The sequence below is a fragment of the Vanessa atalanta genome, chromosome 19, assembly GCF_905147765.1.
Source record: "Vanessa atalanta chromosome 19, ilVanAtal1.2, whole genome shotgun sequence".
Taxonomy (NCBI): domain Eukaryota; kingdom Metazoa; phylum Arthropoda; class Insecta; order Lepidoptera; family Nymphalidae; genus Vanessa; species Vanessa atalanta.
The window spans coordinates 7,007,503-7,022,943 of record NC_061889.1 but is presented as its reverse complement, the minus strand read 5'-3'; the positions used below and the strand labels follow the sequence as shown (position 1 = coordinate 7,022,943).

The window sequence follows — 15,441 nt, the reverse complement described above, 5'->3', positions numbered from 1 at the left end:
ATTCAAGGATTTGACTTCATTGATTAGACAAAGTAGCTTGTCAATTGATATGAAACACATCGTCATCGTAATGAAACAAGTAAAACTAAACATATTAATGTCCTACTAATGGGATGAAGTTGAGACTTTATCTCAGTAGTAGAGATGAGTCTCCTTTAGAGAAAATCGGTATTCGCGTGGCAGTTTTGTTTTTAAAACATGGAAATTGAATAATATTTGGCTGGACTCGAACCTGCCAAGTGCTTTTAACAAAGTGACCAAATACACATACTATTATTTTAAGCATAGATTTCACTTAATAAATATCAAACTTATATCAATAACCAAAGGCTTTTTTTACGCCATCGATATAAATAAAATGAGTATTTCTTAGCAATGTTCTTTAGAAAATTGATAAGCCTGTTTCTTATCAAAATATGACGATTGACAACCCTATTACATAACTATCTGTATATTTATATTATAAGGAATGTCAGGTGAATCAAGGACGGCTCTCACAGTCGACCCGAATGGCGCCGCAACTTCACCGACGACTATTCGAGCGCAAGGTCGTTATTGTTGCACGGAAAGCTCTGATCACGTTTGTTCGTGTTGTCAAATTTATATTTTTAATTATTAATAATTGTATCGATAATATTTTTATTAAATCTTGATCATAAAAAGGTTTTAGTTAAAATATATTTTGACGTAATTGTTTAGGTTAGGCCATTGATAAATATTTAGAATTTTAGTAATAAAAAATGTGTAGTCGTTTTCTGTTACATGAAGACTTTTTAACTCTTTAAATGAATTATTATAATACAATAATAATAATAAATAAATGATATAACGATTATTACCTCGCTCTTCTGTCGTAAATTTAATTTTGATTTACTTCACAAAACAGGTTTTCTAATTCTCTGAGAGAATTAGAAATTCCTTATTTCATTTGATATCTGATGGTATTTGAATATTATGTTTACAAAAAAATATAATAATAGAATTTTTAGCATGTCTGAGTATTTAATAAAAATAGTAATAATTAAAAAAAAAACAGTTAGACGCCAGAAGGCTATGTGTAAGTAGGGCCTATGGCAATAACAATTTCATTTCTACGTATATAGACTATTAAGTGATATGCGAGACTAAAGACAGTACGATAATAAAGTAAGGATACTATCAATAATTAAGCGTGAAAAAAAAAAACAAAAACGAACTATAGAGATTTTTAATATTTGTCTAAATTTACTTGATACTATTTTTACCCAGTAGGTACAAAAGTCCGGTTCGAGAAAAATAGGTCAAGTAACAAAAAATGCCTTAACTGTTCATTTATAATATGACCTATTTTTATAAGGCTAGCGTGACCAGACCAATCTAATCCATCCTATATAATTAATTCCAATAATTAACATCAGTGTCAATTTCATTGTCTGGTGAACGCGCAACCTTACAACTAATTAGATTGAAACGTAGACTTCTTGAATGCGATTGATTTCTAATACTCATATATTTTCGATCAGTTCAAACTCAATTAAAACTTATAAATACATTTTCATAATAGTTAAATATTATTATTAATGAACAGTTTGATTAAGGTTGCCATCGGCTGTCATTTATTTTTAAAGCACGCTTTCACGCTTAACCCTTTTTCTATCGTCTGAGTGCAGCCGGATAACTTTTGGGGGTTATTAACTATTACGATGTTTTAAATTAATTAAACAAAAATTTGTATTTCAAAATTGGAACTTGCGATGCAATCTTCTAAGGATAAAATTTAAATTAATTTTAGAATGTCATTTTTATACTTTTTTTTATTTGTCTTTGGGCAGTACACACACATACCTTGACCTTACTCTATTTCTATTGAAAAAAAAAATATATTTAATGTGATCTTTATCTCATTTCAGGATCAACCGACGTGGACATGCCCTCATCGCTGCTTCACTCCATACAGAACCAGATGCAAAGTAAGGGAGGTTACGAAATGGCATATGGTGTTAAGGTGAGCAAATATGATGTACAATATTTATTCGAAGGCGAAAATCTCGAGGATACCCATTTACATTGGAAGGTCGAACATCATTATATTCATCCAACCCCGAATTATAACAGCGCGGTGGAATAATCTACAAAATGTCGATTATTTTTCTTATTTTATTTTTTTAAAGGTAGGCGGACTGAAAAACTTGTCCTGATTATAAGTGGTCACCACCGCCCATAGACATTGATGCTGTAAGAAATATTACCCATTCCTTACATCGCAAATGCGCCACCAACCTTGGAAGCTAAGATGTTGTTCCTTGTGTAAAAATACTGGTTCACTGAACCTTTCGTCATTACTGTTTGTCGGTAGTATCAAGACATATTTGCAAAAACCCTACAAACTACCTACCAATATCATAAAATTATATAAACTGTTTTAGACGCTATCGTCGTTGACTCTGACGTAAACCTTAAACAATTAATCTTATATATAACAAACAATATATAATAATAAGATCTGATTCTAGAGCTTTCCATTTATTTAACAAAATTATAGCATTTCTTCATTTGTACTGTAATAGTAATAACACAAATTATCACATTTAGTATCATATTAATTTAATACGTATTATATGCAGTGATGTATATGAACACATGTATGTGTTAATCTATCGATTATCATTAAAAAAAATCATATTATGTAACTAGAGTGTGCATAATTATGTAGTTAAATGCAAGAGTAATACCTGCATTTATTGTAGAAGAACATACTATATTAACGTGACTACAAACATAATTAGTGAAGCAAAAACCACAGATTATGTACATATACTGGTCTTGAGTAAGTAATATATTTATCTAAAAACTAATTTTTATTTTTTTTATTTCCAGGTTTATTGAGCGAAGGCGGCTTTATCAGAGACGTTTGTGACAAAACAGAGTGAAAATATTCTAATATGATCTTAATATGTATTTATTAAAGAAACCTTTAGTTTTAAGATTAGATAGTTATGTTTTGTTGTGTATAGAGAATAACACCGGAGACGAAAATGTATGAGTTACCTAAATTTAGACGATGCACACACATAGCGATTATATATTTTGTACCAAATAAGTATAATAAGTCATTTACTATTTGAAAAAGCAAATTGTCTTAACACAATCTTATAATTTAACAAAATTTGTATAATCACCCCGTTTCTGAAATGTAAATTAAAAAGAATTTTTGTCCTTATATATTTCTACCTAAGCCAAAATTAAAAAAAAAAAAGTATCAAAACGAATACTTTAATTGGGTATGTTGCTTAAAAAAGATCAACCATGAAAAACATATGTACTATATAGATTGCTGGTTATATAATAATTTTGTAAGGACGTTGATTAATTTTACTTCATGGAACCATGGGACGCGGTGCACCAACAATAAAAGGAACCATAATTATTTTCCACTAAAGAGAATGTGTACATAGCTTTGTATTTTTATGCTACACATCACTTAATATTATTTTACTCGTACATTGGTACCATTGCCAATTTTCGTACCTATTACTATAACTTAGTAACGGTACACTAAATCGATTATTAATAAATGAATGTTAGGTCTATAAATCTACGTTTTATACGCATATGATTTTTATAAGAAGTTACTACAAATACACTGCCGAATTAGTAAAATGTATTCGAAGTTCGAACATGACTTATTAAATTATTTGAATTTGTAAACTTGAACGAATTCGTAACGAGTAAACAACAGTTATACCAAATTGTAGCTCCTATAATCCCTTAGGTAAACATTCTGTGTGAGTTTTAATAATTAGAACAACTTTTCTCATGAATATATAGAATAAGATGTCTGTATTATCTTCCACGTATGAAATTAGTCGTAGTTTGTTGTGAATTTTTAGTATATTGTCTTCATGCCCGAACGTTTTTGGGCATACGAATGACGAAGAGATTACACCCCAAAACTACAATAGAAGGAAGTTCATTTATAGTCTATAGAGTTTTGTATCTATTTACATCCTGTGTGTCGTCGCTGCATTTGCAAAAACTAAAATGATTGGTATTCTTAATAGGGCCTTGTGCAAGCCCGCCTTATTTTTCCCTTGCGTGAAGTGGGGGAGTTTCACCTGCATCGGTTACTACGTCTTTTCGGGGGCGTCAGGGGATCGCTAGCGCATACTGCCAAGTTCGCAAGCTCGCCTTTGTGGGTACCACACTGTCGTCTATTATTCCATCAACAAATATTAATAAATTGTAGTGCTGTTATCTGGTTTGAAGGGACATAACATCTAAGATCCTGTGTTGAGCAACGCATTGGCGACGGTATGAGTACTTCTTGCACTGCCGATGCGTATAGCCCATTCGCATGTATGACATGCGAAAATAATTAAAAAAACAAAACATACGATGTTCAAAATAAGAACACAGACAATTTATCGTTTATGTTATTCATCGTTCGGTTTTTGCAAACGTAATGACGATACAAGCCAAATGCATATTTAGCAAATCTGTTAATAATTTTGTCATTTTATTGTTAAAACGACAAAGTTGCCTGTAACTCAATATAGTGATATATATATTGTAATTATATTTGAAAAAATATGAATTGTGAAAGAATGTTTTGTTGTTTTATTTTTTACAGTATTCAAGTGTCACAACTTACAAAAATATATATTAATACGAATTAAAATGAATCGATTGAATATTGCCTATTTTAATAAAATCGATATTAATTTATTATAAATCAATTTTGTATTTGATAAAATTGCTTAGTCTAACGATTAACATATCTAGTTATTATTATAATTACACCTAAACGTAACAGGTAATATAAAACCGATGTATTTAATCTGTTACTTTAATTAAAAATAATATTTGATAACTTCATGATGACTTGATGACTTCATAAAAAAAAGTACTTATAGTAAAATTATTAATTCGAGTCAGTAAAATGACATTTCCAGTGTTGTAGGTTTTTAATCTCAAATAAATAGTGATGTGATAGAATCTCGACTATAATTTTGGGAATTTCGACTAAAGCACTATTACTAATTCCAGTCAGTAAAATGCAACTGTCACTGATACTGTTCGGCAATCAATAGACATAGACATTTAGTCATGCTTTATTTTATTAAGTATCAAAATATCGGAATCAATAACAACCGTAATGAATAAAAACGTATAAAATTACTTGTTTTTTCTTGACCTTTTATTGTTAATTCCTCTGAACCTCTTTATACATTTTTTCCCAGCTTTGTAATAATGTTGTTGTGAGAAATTTTAATACGCTGGTAAGGTCCATATTTCTAAAATCGTATTATTTAATACGGTATGTATTAATTTACAATAAAAAAAAACGCTTTGATACCTAATAAAATAAAGCATGACTAAATGTCGAAGTCAATTGATTGCCGAACATCACTATTGTAGCGGGTAACCCTTTTTTGTATCAGTGACAGTTGCACTTGTCATTTTACTGACTCGAATTAAAAATCGTACTTTAAATCGCAATCATTATTTTCTGGCAATAATAGACCAAGATACATGCATGTTTTCGGTCGAAGTATGCAACATTGTATGACATATTTATATTTATAAGACCAGTTTGTGAGGGTGCAGGTTAGGTATGCAATTTTCTATATTCTCTCAAGAAAAAATCCCTAATTTCATGAAGATTGATTGAGGAGCTAACATTTGAAAGCGCAACAAACAAATATAAATAAAAAAGCAACTTCGTTACAACTGGGTGTCCCAGTGGAACGTAATAGTTTGTCGTATATTATATTATGTATTAAGTAAAATATACAATAAAACAAACGGACAACATTTGCGAAAAAATAAATGACAAGTAATAAAATTATTATTAAAAGCCTGTGTGTATTAATGTGTGAAATGTGATGCGTGTGTAATTGTGAATAAGTTTGAATAATCTTATATTAAACCGTAAATAGAGAGAGAGAGCGAAATGTCGCTTGAGGGCATAACGTTTTTACCTACTATTTCTGCCAGCTCATTCTACATTAAGCCGAGTATAATATGATTTACGATTAAACATATTTACCTAAATACTATAGATTGAGGAAAATATATTTCGACTGAAGGATGCACAGTTCGTCTTAAACAGATGTAATTGATAGTGGCCCTCAGACATGCATTATTTTTATTTATTAAATTTTAACCGTTAACAAAGGTCATATCAACTATAGTAAAATATGTTATGTTACAGTAAATATGACCTTTGTAAGCTGATTCAAATGGCAGGAGGAATAATAAATTAACACCTTTGTCCTTGAATTGAAAAAAAAAACTAAGATTGTCATTTTCCTTTTAATAAACACTTCAAAACAAAACTTTATCAAAAACAAGAATTCGTTATATTTGGGTTACGTTCTATTTTAAGACAACAATATTTTGAAAGGACTCGGCTTGTAGTTTTATCCGTCAATCGACAACAATTTTTATAATATCACTTGAATATTTAACATAACCTAAAATATACTAACAGTTTTCTTAAAATAGACGTAAAGTCGAGTTTTTATCATCGTTTTCTGTGTCTGTGCTCGGAGCGAGCACCGCTTGCCTTAGACTTCTCTTTGTATCTTGTATCATCTGTAAAATCTCAAATTTTAGTAAAGTTTGCCAGTTAATCAGTTAAATAAACCATCTTATAAATTGTATCTATAGTATCAGATTAAAAAACAAAAGGCAGATGGAATGCTAGGAACATCATAGTGATGAAACAAAAGGGGAATACAATCAAAAGCGAATGCAAACCGCGTAGTACGAAACGATGCATCTTTCTGTCAAAAAGTGCTGTCATTTTAATATTTGAAGTATCACCAAATTGTTATTTAGGTACTACACGCCCTACTGGAATTTGAAAGCGCTTTTCACTGTGTATTCGTTATTATTGTTGTGTATCTTATATACACAACAACGATAACGAATACAAAATGTTGTTATTATTTAGAAACATTGGCAGTTCTCACTCCTAACTACAACTATCTGCATTTTAAAGTGCTGATCGAGTTACGTGCTTGTGTCTTTTATTGTTTTTATTTTCAATTCAATACAATTGGTAATATGGACCAACTATTTGCAATGTGCAAGTAACTATTTACCGATTTGTTTATATAAATTTCTACCAAGAATAGAACTTAAGGTACGATTGGGTACGGAAGTCTTTGGAGATATAATCGTAAATGTTTTTTTTGGTACCTGAACTGACCTCGCCTTAAAATGTCATAAGTTACCTCGATCCCTGTCTTTGTGTCGATGTCGACGCTCTTTGGAAGTGTGCGACTCGGGTGAGGATCTCCTTCGAGGGGAGGGCGCGTGCTCTCCCGCCCACCACCACGCCGGTGGAGCGGACGCTCGCGACCTTAGGGGCGACCCCACGTAGCCAGGGGGTATCGGAGGCATCTGACAAATTGGGGTAGCTAACTATTAAAATGCTGCTACTATTAATCTAATCAAGTTTTATACAAATATATGTCCCACAATAAAAAAACTTTGTAATTTATATATTTATATCTAGAATATGTACGGGAGGATAAGTGGGTGGCAGTCTGTATGGCGCCGCCGACGGACCCTCGCCCTCTGCGCACACCAGTGGCGGTGCAACTGCTCGCGTAGGGCTCTCGGATGTTGCCAGCTGTGAAAAATAGAGCTCGTATTATATCAAAAATATCTAAGCTCAAACTACTTAAATACTTGTGACCCTAGGAAGACATCACAACCTTCCTCGAAGAAGACTAACCTAACTGTGCGGAAGAAATTATAGTGTACAAGTATATGCGCAATTAAGTTAACTGTCTATTCCCTCGAGCTCATAATTCGATGATAAGCCAAATCTGACTCGACCAGACCAAAGTCCAGGTGCAAGTACAACGGCTTTGTGTGCTTTCTGAGGTGCAATTCTGGGCTACCACAGTAAATTTATTGACAGAAGAACTCAAACTCTTGTTATCGGACAGCTAAAGGAAATTAAGCCCGAGACCTTGGATTCAGTAGCCTTATGGACTATTACTAGACTATTAGACAATGAAGAATGTTTATTTTTCATTTATTAGGTTTACTAAATCTTATAATATTATTTTGTATAAATGCTACTGTCTGTGACAGTATCAAATTTATTAATTAATAAAACTAAATTATTGGTAAACTATATAAGCCAAAAACCCATGCAATAATAATTAAAATAAATTACCTTAACTGTAGATGGCTAGACTATGGAATCATTACTTTTTTTGAGAAAAATTGAAGCTGAAGCTGACAAAATATATGGATTTCCTAAATATATTGAATCCCGTGGACTTTATTGAGGAGCCAGTGGGAGAGAGTTTACAGGGGTCTTGTAGATGCCATCACATCAAGACTCTCAAGACCTGCCAGCTGCTGTCTCGGCTGACAAGTCTGTTTTAAATAAGGAACATGTAACTTATAAACACTTGGGTTTGATTAAATCACCTGTTGCTTGAGGTTATTGAAGTCGTTGCTCATGTCACGGTACCGTTGCAGGCATTCCTGCCACATGTTAGCCATTTCTGACATTTCTGACCTTTGCTTGTTTATTTCCTCCTAAAAAGAAAATAGTAGTATAATAAGAAAAATCTCATTTACGAAATAATTTTGGTCATAAGATTATATTATATTAGACAACAAACTTTTTTAAAAGCAATTTTAATTAAATCTTTATTTCATCTCTAAACTGCTAAAACGAACATAATGTAGTATGCTCAGTTGAACTGTCAATACTCTCAGCAAAAAAGAGTACAGTTTATTTGGGGGTAGTGCTTTGTGTAAGTCCGTCTGGGTAGGTATCACCCATTCATCAGATATTCTACCGTCAAACAGAATACTTAGTAATATTGTGTTCCGGTTTGTAGGGTGAGTGAGTCAGTGTAATTACAGGCACAAGGGACATAACATCTTAGCACGAAAAGTTGGTGGCGCATTCTGTGATGTAAGGAATGGTTATTATTTCTTACAACGTCCATGTCTATGGGTGACCACATAACACCAGGTAACACATTTGCCCTTCCACCTATCCAGAACGGCTAGAAAAGTTAAATTGATTAGGGAATTTAATTGAATACTGTGTCTTCAAATAAATGCCTTCTTTGGACACTAAATTAAAGATGAAAAGAATACTGAACAAACGCTGTACGCAGTCAAAACAATGCTATTAAGAGTTATCAGAAACGTCATATCAAAGATCCTACTTATTATGCCATTAGTCAAACACCATGAACAGTCACTCGAGGGCTATGATAAAGAGTCCGGTAAGTTGTTGTTAAATATAATTAAATTATTATACGGAAAATGTTGTCTCCAACTTATTAATATGATAAATTGCTTTTTTTTAAATTTAATATCATTGAAAGTAGTAGTAGTAGTAGTTTGTAGTAATTTAATATTGAAGATTAAAAAACGCTTCGTTGTGAAGTTTACTTGAATAAAATTGATTTGATTTGACTTGAAAAGGTTTTTACTTGAATTTGTTAATTTATTGTGATCAATTTTCGGAGTACGGCGGGGTGGTCATATAGTGACTGCTGATTGCTATTTAATTAATTTATTAAGTGATTAGAATTTGAAAACAAAGTAATTTATCTACCTGGGTGTTTCGATGTTGTTAATAATATCCTCTTGTGCTAAGAGGAAAAGGATTATAGTTTTTATTTAATCTGTTCATCTGAGTGTGCGTCCTCACAGTACTATGTGTGTGCACCATGCACTATCGCTCAGGATGCGCACTGAGGATGTATAAACGCATGGTCAGATCACCCGGCCCGTGTAGTTTTCCAAAAATTAAACGCCAATCTTCTATAAAAATCCAAGTTTTCTATCCACGGCACAATAGAGAGTACCTATGGAACAAAAAACGAAATGTGACCCGTACCATGAGCCTCGCGTCAGTGTCGCCGACATCACGAGCGACAGTCTCGTAGCGCCGCATACACTCACGCCACAGACGCAGCTGTTCGACGGCAGATTCGCGCACATTAGCCGCAGATTCCTAAGTAGCATAATCATTTATATAAAACACTAAAAGAACACTCACGTTAATTACCATAACACTTCTTTTTAATTCATATTTATAATCTGACAGTTCTCTCATCTCTTTTAACTCCTAAATTAGAAGTTTAACAAGTTTTTATTAATGGAAACTGTTTCGAAATCGATCAATATTAATTCAGTGCATTGTACTCGTAAGTGACGTCTCTGTATGTAATATAATAGATATTATATTCTTTAATCAATTACAGTAGTCAAAAATGTATGCAAAGTAAGTACGGTTATAGCATTTCTGTATTATAATGTGAAACCAGTAGTTTTATTTTTGATTTCCGCTGAAGTTATCGTTAATATGTCAAGCCTAATGTACAAATACTAACTTGAACTTTATTCGGATTTTGAGTTTGTGAAACGCCTTTGAAGCACCGCATCAACTCCTTCCACAATTTCATCATTTTATCCATCGCCTCACGCTGTTCCGATATCTCTTGCTAAAATATAATAAAAAAATATACAAACAAAAGTAAACATAATTTTCATTAAAATACATACTAGTAAAAATGACTGACCTTAACGACTCGCAAGTAATTACTTTTTCCACTCATCGTACTGGTCTCACCGTCAGCGACGCTCAGCCCCGAATCTCGTTCTCTCTCTGAGTATCTGTCTCTATAGTCCTCATCTCTGGATGCTACAGAGGCACGTTCAAACTTTTCCAAATTTCTCCTCGATCTTCGTTCTTTACTCGGCAACGTTGCAAAATTTCTTTCTGGAATGTCCTTGTCATAGTATTTTTCTCTGCCTTTACTAGCTTCATATCTTCTTTCTGTATAATCGCGATCATTGTAAGGAGTGTCCTTAATCCCATCACTTCTAGCTGTTCTTCTATAACCTCTATCGTCAATATATCTCTCTCTTTGCAAATCGAAACTTCTACTTGCTTTTTGCTCGCATGGTCGCCGTCTGTCGTCATATTTTCTATGTATTCGATCATCGAACTCTCTGTTGTCCCTTCGTTCTGGCACACTAGACCTATATTTACCATTAATACAACTTTTAGTGGGAGAAATTTCAGGGGGGTAACTTCTATATCTTTCGCCTTCGTAATGTTTGGTTTCAACATTAACTTTGCTCGAATATCTGGCTGGTTGTTTTTCATATGGATCGCAACAAACGCATTTATCCTTTCGGCTGTCTATCGGAACAGGTATATTGTCCTGACTTCGGTTTCTGCTATGAAAATGTTCATGGCTACGTATTCTCGATGGCGAAAAATTGTCTCTGGAATAATCACGACTGCTATGTCGTACTGTTCGTTGTGATTCATCGAGCAAATCACGACGCGATGCAACTTCACATTGTAATGACTTATGACTTTGCGAACGAGGCTGTGAACGAAAAAGAAATAAGTAAAAATTGTAGTCATTGTCAATTTTAACATTATTTAAAATTTGGCCAATCCCTAAACAAGTAGATAAAAAAAAAACAAAAACATAGCTTACAACTTGGTTTATAGGGGCGTAATGTGCAGTTTTCTCATTCATCTGAGCACAAAGCTTCGCAAATGTTTCGAAAAGTGCTGCTTGGTCTAGTCCACGAGTTTCTTCTTTAGTTGGTCTGGATAACGAGATTTTCAGTAAAAAAAATAAAAAGTATATATAAAAGTACAATAGGTTTTATTTTTTACAATCAGCTAACAATCACAATTTTAAATTATTATTATTATATCTATATAGTCTGTCATTATGATTTTAAAAGTTTACAAAGCTAAGTAATTTTGAAAGGTCGAAAAATAAAAAATAAGATTCAATTTTGCTAAATTATACTTTAGCACTTAAGATTATAATATGACATTATACTGGCTTCATAATACTTTTAACTCAAACAAAAAATGAAAAATTCGCCAACAGTGACATTTTTGATGGAAGTGTACCAGGTAATTCTACTGATTTCTAACGGTTACATAAAAACCCATTTCCATTCCTTACCAAAATAAACTTTAGCTGAATCGTAAGTAGGTGCCGATTCAAGGATCTAGGATCTAATTAAAAAGGTTATGATACCTTCGCCATTTTCTTCCGATCTAAACCGAACCGCAATTGTGTCGTTGCGTTAATAAACTCGTACTTAATATGAAAAATATTAAATGACAAATACGTACGTATTGCATTTCGACTCGTTTGCGGCTAGCGATTAACTATAAACGGTCTTCAAGTCACCATATAGGCACAGCAAAATTAAATTTTCAATGGCAGAAGGAGTAAAGAAAAATAAAAACCGTGTCCTTGAATTGATATGTCAACATTGGTCGAAAATTAATTACTTGTACATACTTTTCACGTTCCCTATCGTCCCGATGTCTTCGATGGTGGTGTCGGCGTTCTCTCGAAACTGAAACATCGCGATCATGACTCGTGCGCCTGTCTCCGTGGCGTCGGCTATGACGATGTCTAATAAAAACAGAATATATGTTAGATATAACAAGCAAAAAAATATAGGTATTTTCTGATCATATACTTGAGAAATAGCGAAGCAATAACTTTTTTATTTGAACTAGGTATTTACAACACACATGAAACAATTAGAAATTATTGTAATATTATATATAGATACTGCTTGCATAATGATTAATGTCAAAAAAATATTACATTTTATTATAGATTAACACCTAATTAATTTAGTAACAACAGTTTTTTTTTCATATAAAAATAAAAACAAAATTGAATGCCCTACATTTATAACATTCCTCTTCACTAATAAATAATATTGTTATTTTTATTATGTACTTACTTCTTCTTGTCTCTTTTGATGGCTTCTTCCAGAAATGCATAAATAAATGAATCTTGGTCCTTCGGGACAGATGATATTAGATCATCACCAACCTAATAGATCATTATATTGAATACAATAAAAGTAAATATGAAAAGTGAGAGGTGTCGCGGCACACCTGTTTGGAACGAAGTTGCTTTCGCTATATACTTAATATGTTTTAATATTGACAGAAACTATTTAATGACTTTTGGGTATTTGGAAATAATTCAATGAAAAGAAATAAAATTTAACTAATAATCCCGTGTGAATTAAAACAATAACAAACAAAGTTTTAATAATATTATATAAAATCATAAAAGAAGGAGGAGAGGGAAACAAGAGAGGGAAAAAAGCAGAGAAGTAGAGGAAGGGAGACCAAAACGCTTTCGCTCCTTACGTGACGATTTCTGCCAGTTCATTCTACTGTAAGCGACGTAAAATAACTTCGTTCCAAAAAAAATGTAATATACAACAAAAATGTGAAAAATCACCTGCACGTTTGGCGAAATAGACCGTGGCGTTGATACTAGACCAGCTTTCAGAGCTAGAGATATTCCATCTCGCCTGTGGTTAATAAAATATTCAGTTCGAGTCTACGAGTCCATACTACCATTAAAGTCTACGCAAGAACGAAACTTTTTTTTTATTATTATTAATTGATATAAATTAATTATGTTATAGAGTAGGTAAATCTCATTAATCAATTATCAAATTGAACTGATATTGAACTTATCTACCTAACTTTCTAGGGCTACAAATATTGACATACCGCCAGAGCGTCAAAATAATAGAAATTTGGTAATGTGGTAAATTTCTTACACACATTTTTATTAAATTGTATTGTGTTTGCCACTAAATTTGATGCCTTCTTATTATATTACATTAAGAATGAATTATTTGCTAAACCGATAAACGATTATGTGCCGATAGTTACAAAATGAATATGCTGCCCAATATGGGACGGTAACATTGTACTCGCCGGCTCTCAAAATATACATCATGTCAATATAAATGATGAATCGTATTTTTAATTGTAAACTTAATTGATCCTAATCTCTATAATTCGACAACGTCAATAATGTTTGTTGGGTTATATTTCTAATATACAATCATACGCGAGTCGACGGTGTCGGCGTGGTGAGCGAGGTCGGTGCGCGTCGTCAGGTGAACGAGATATTGAAGGACTGCTGTCTCTGTATAATATATTATTGCAATTAATTAACTTTATGTTTATCTCATACTACTAACAATTATAAGCAACTTCGGAACAACAGTTCCAGTTGAGGGGGTTTTGAAGATTCAAATCCAGGTTCAGTAATCATCTTTGCTTTAATTTATTATGACTCAAAAATATTATAGTTTGGTGAATATATTCATAACAATAATTGTGGAGATTAAAATGTGGTTCAATTGTGTCCTAGTATTCAGAATACTTTTAGAGCTTTTATCCGATATTTCGGTCGCGAAGGTAAAGAGTATATTTTCATTTATCACTTTCAAAACGTCTTCCATAGAAGTCTTATAGAAGTCCAAGCATTTCAACGTATTTATTTTTTCTAACCTCTTGATAATATTTGATTCTTGATCCCCATCAATACATTGACCAGTTGAAATGTCTTGAAGGCTCGTCTTTGACGACATCAGCCGACGCCCGTTCCCTTGACAACCCTGGAGGAATTATTTAGAAGAATCTTTGTATTCAGAAGTTATAACAACCTTATTACTTATACATGTATATAAGATACTGTTATATAGTCTTTCGTAATAGTAGTTACATTCCCATTGGTTCAAAATAGTTGAAATTTTGAAAATAAACAGTAATCGTTATTTATTTATACATTTTCGCTTCATTCTAATGAACATTTTTTTGAAAAAAAAAAATTCTCTCTATAAACAATATTTTATGGTTTATGCACATTTATAAATACATATAAAATGAATCTAAAAGGTATTTATCTTGCAGTCAATTAATTAAAAAAGTACCCCCCTTTTAATAGACAAGATGCAAGATAATTAGAAATTAAAATTTCTTCTACATTATTTATAATAGATATTTTTTTGTTAGGACTACGGCTTTGTCATCGCACAACGAATGGCGCTGTTTATAACGTGACAATTTACGGGTCATTTTGTTGTAATATACTTAGTAAACGGAACTTGTATTATAGTTTTTTAATTTTAACAATTTCATATTGTTTTTTGAATGACAGTTAATAGTATACTTAAGGTATAATCTCGCTGGTCCCCTACCATACTTACGCCAGTAGACTCATCTGTAGCCATCGAATTACTGTCATCTCCTTCACGTTTTTTTCTGGTGCGCTTACGTTTTGATGCCTCGAAAACTTTAAATACTTTTTTACTATCGCTCGGCTGACATTCCATCTTATATCTTCGAATGGATCGCGAAACATGTGATCAATTTAACTAAATTTTATACATTATTCTTACCGCTTTCAAATATTATGTTACTTATATTACGTAATTTTAATAGTTAAAAATAATTCGGAATTTTCTTATGTTTGATAACCAAAAAACACGGTCAGAAATTATTGTGTCATTTCTAGTAATTGAAAAAAGAATACTATTTCAAAGACAATCTTTAATGCCAGGTTCGTTTTTAAAGAAATGTAGATGTATGCA

General features: G+C 32.3%; 2 protein-coding genes across 4 annotated transcripts in view; one reads left to right on the top strand and one right to left on the bottom strand.

Moving 5' to 3' along the window:
• Positions 1–3,261, top strand: part of LOC125071350 (CDC42 small effector protein homolog) — a 49,289-nt gene extending 46,028 nt beyond the window's left edge. For both annotated transcript variants that reach the window (XM_047681557.1, XM_047681558.1), the window contains exons 3-4: positions 1,890–1,984; positions 2,857–3,261. In XM_047681557.1, the coding sequence (XP_047537513.1) occupies positions 1,890–1,984; positions 2,857–2,865 (104 nt within the window). In that variant the 3' untranslated portion in view covers positions 2,866–3,261. The remainder of the gene's footprint in view (positions 1–1,889; positions 1,985–2,856) is intronic.
• Positions 3,262–6,324: 3,063 nt separating this feature from the next.
• LOC125071349 (zinc finger CCCH domain-containing protein 13-like) lies at positions 6,325–15,340 on the bottom strand. 2 transcript variants are annotated; one of them, XM_047681555.1, is made up of 14 exons: positions 15,049–15,340; positions 14,360–14,466; positions 13,914–13,991; positions 13,290–13,362; positions 12,778–12,869; positions 12,321–12,437; positions 11,490–11,604; positions 10,557–11,375; positions 10,368–10,478; positions 9,872–9,988; positions 8,437–8,547; positions 7,514–7,621; positions 7,221–7,389; positions 6,325–6,576 (listed from the first exon to the last, which is right to left on the bottom strand). In XM_047681555.1, exons 1-14 carry the CDS (start codon positions 15,181–15,183, stop codon positions 6,506–6,508), a joined length of 2,223 nt encoding a protein of 740 aa, XP_047537511.1. In that variant the 5' UTR covers positions 15,184–15,340; the 3' UTR covers positions 6,325–6,505. The 2 variants fall into 2 exon arrangements, with proteins under 2 accessions (XP_047537511.1, XP_047537512.1); XM_047681556.1 differs by having other exon boundaries at positions 15,058–15,340.
• Between the last annotated feature and the right edge of the window lie 101 nt (positions 15,341–15,441).

Excerpts from the sequence above, each read along its gene's own strand:
- LOC125071349 (XM_047681555.1), bottom strand. The coding sequence starts at position 15,183 with ATGGAATGTCAGCCGAGCGATAGTAAAAAAGTATTTAAAGTTTTCGAG. Across the intron at positions 13,992-14,359 it reads GAATCAAATATTATCAAGAG|AGACAGCAGTCCTTCAATAT; the intron begins GTTAGAAAAAAT and ends TATATTATACAG. Across the intron at positions 8,548-9,871 it reads ACACTGACGCGAGGCTCATG|GAGGAAATAAACAAGCAAAG; the intron begins GTACGGGTCACA and ends TTTTCTTTTTAG.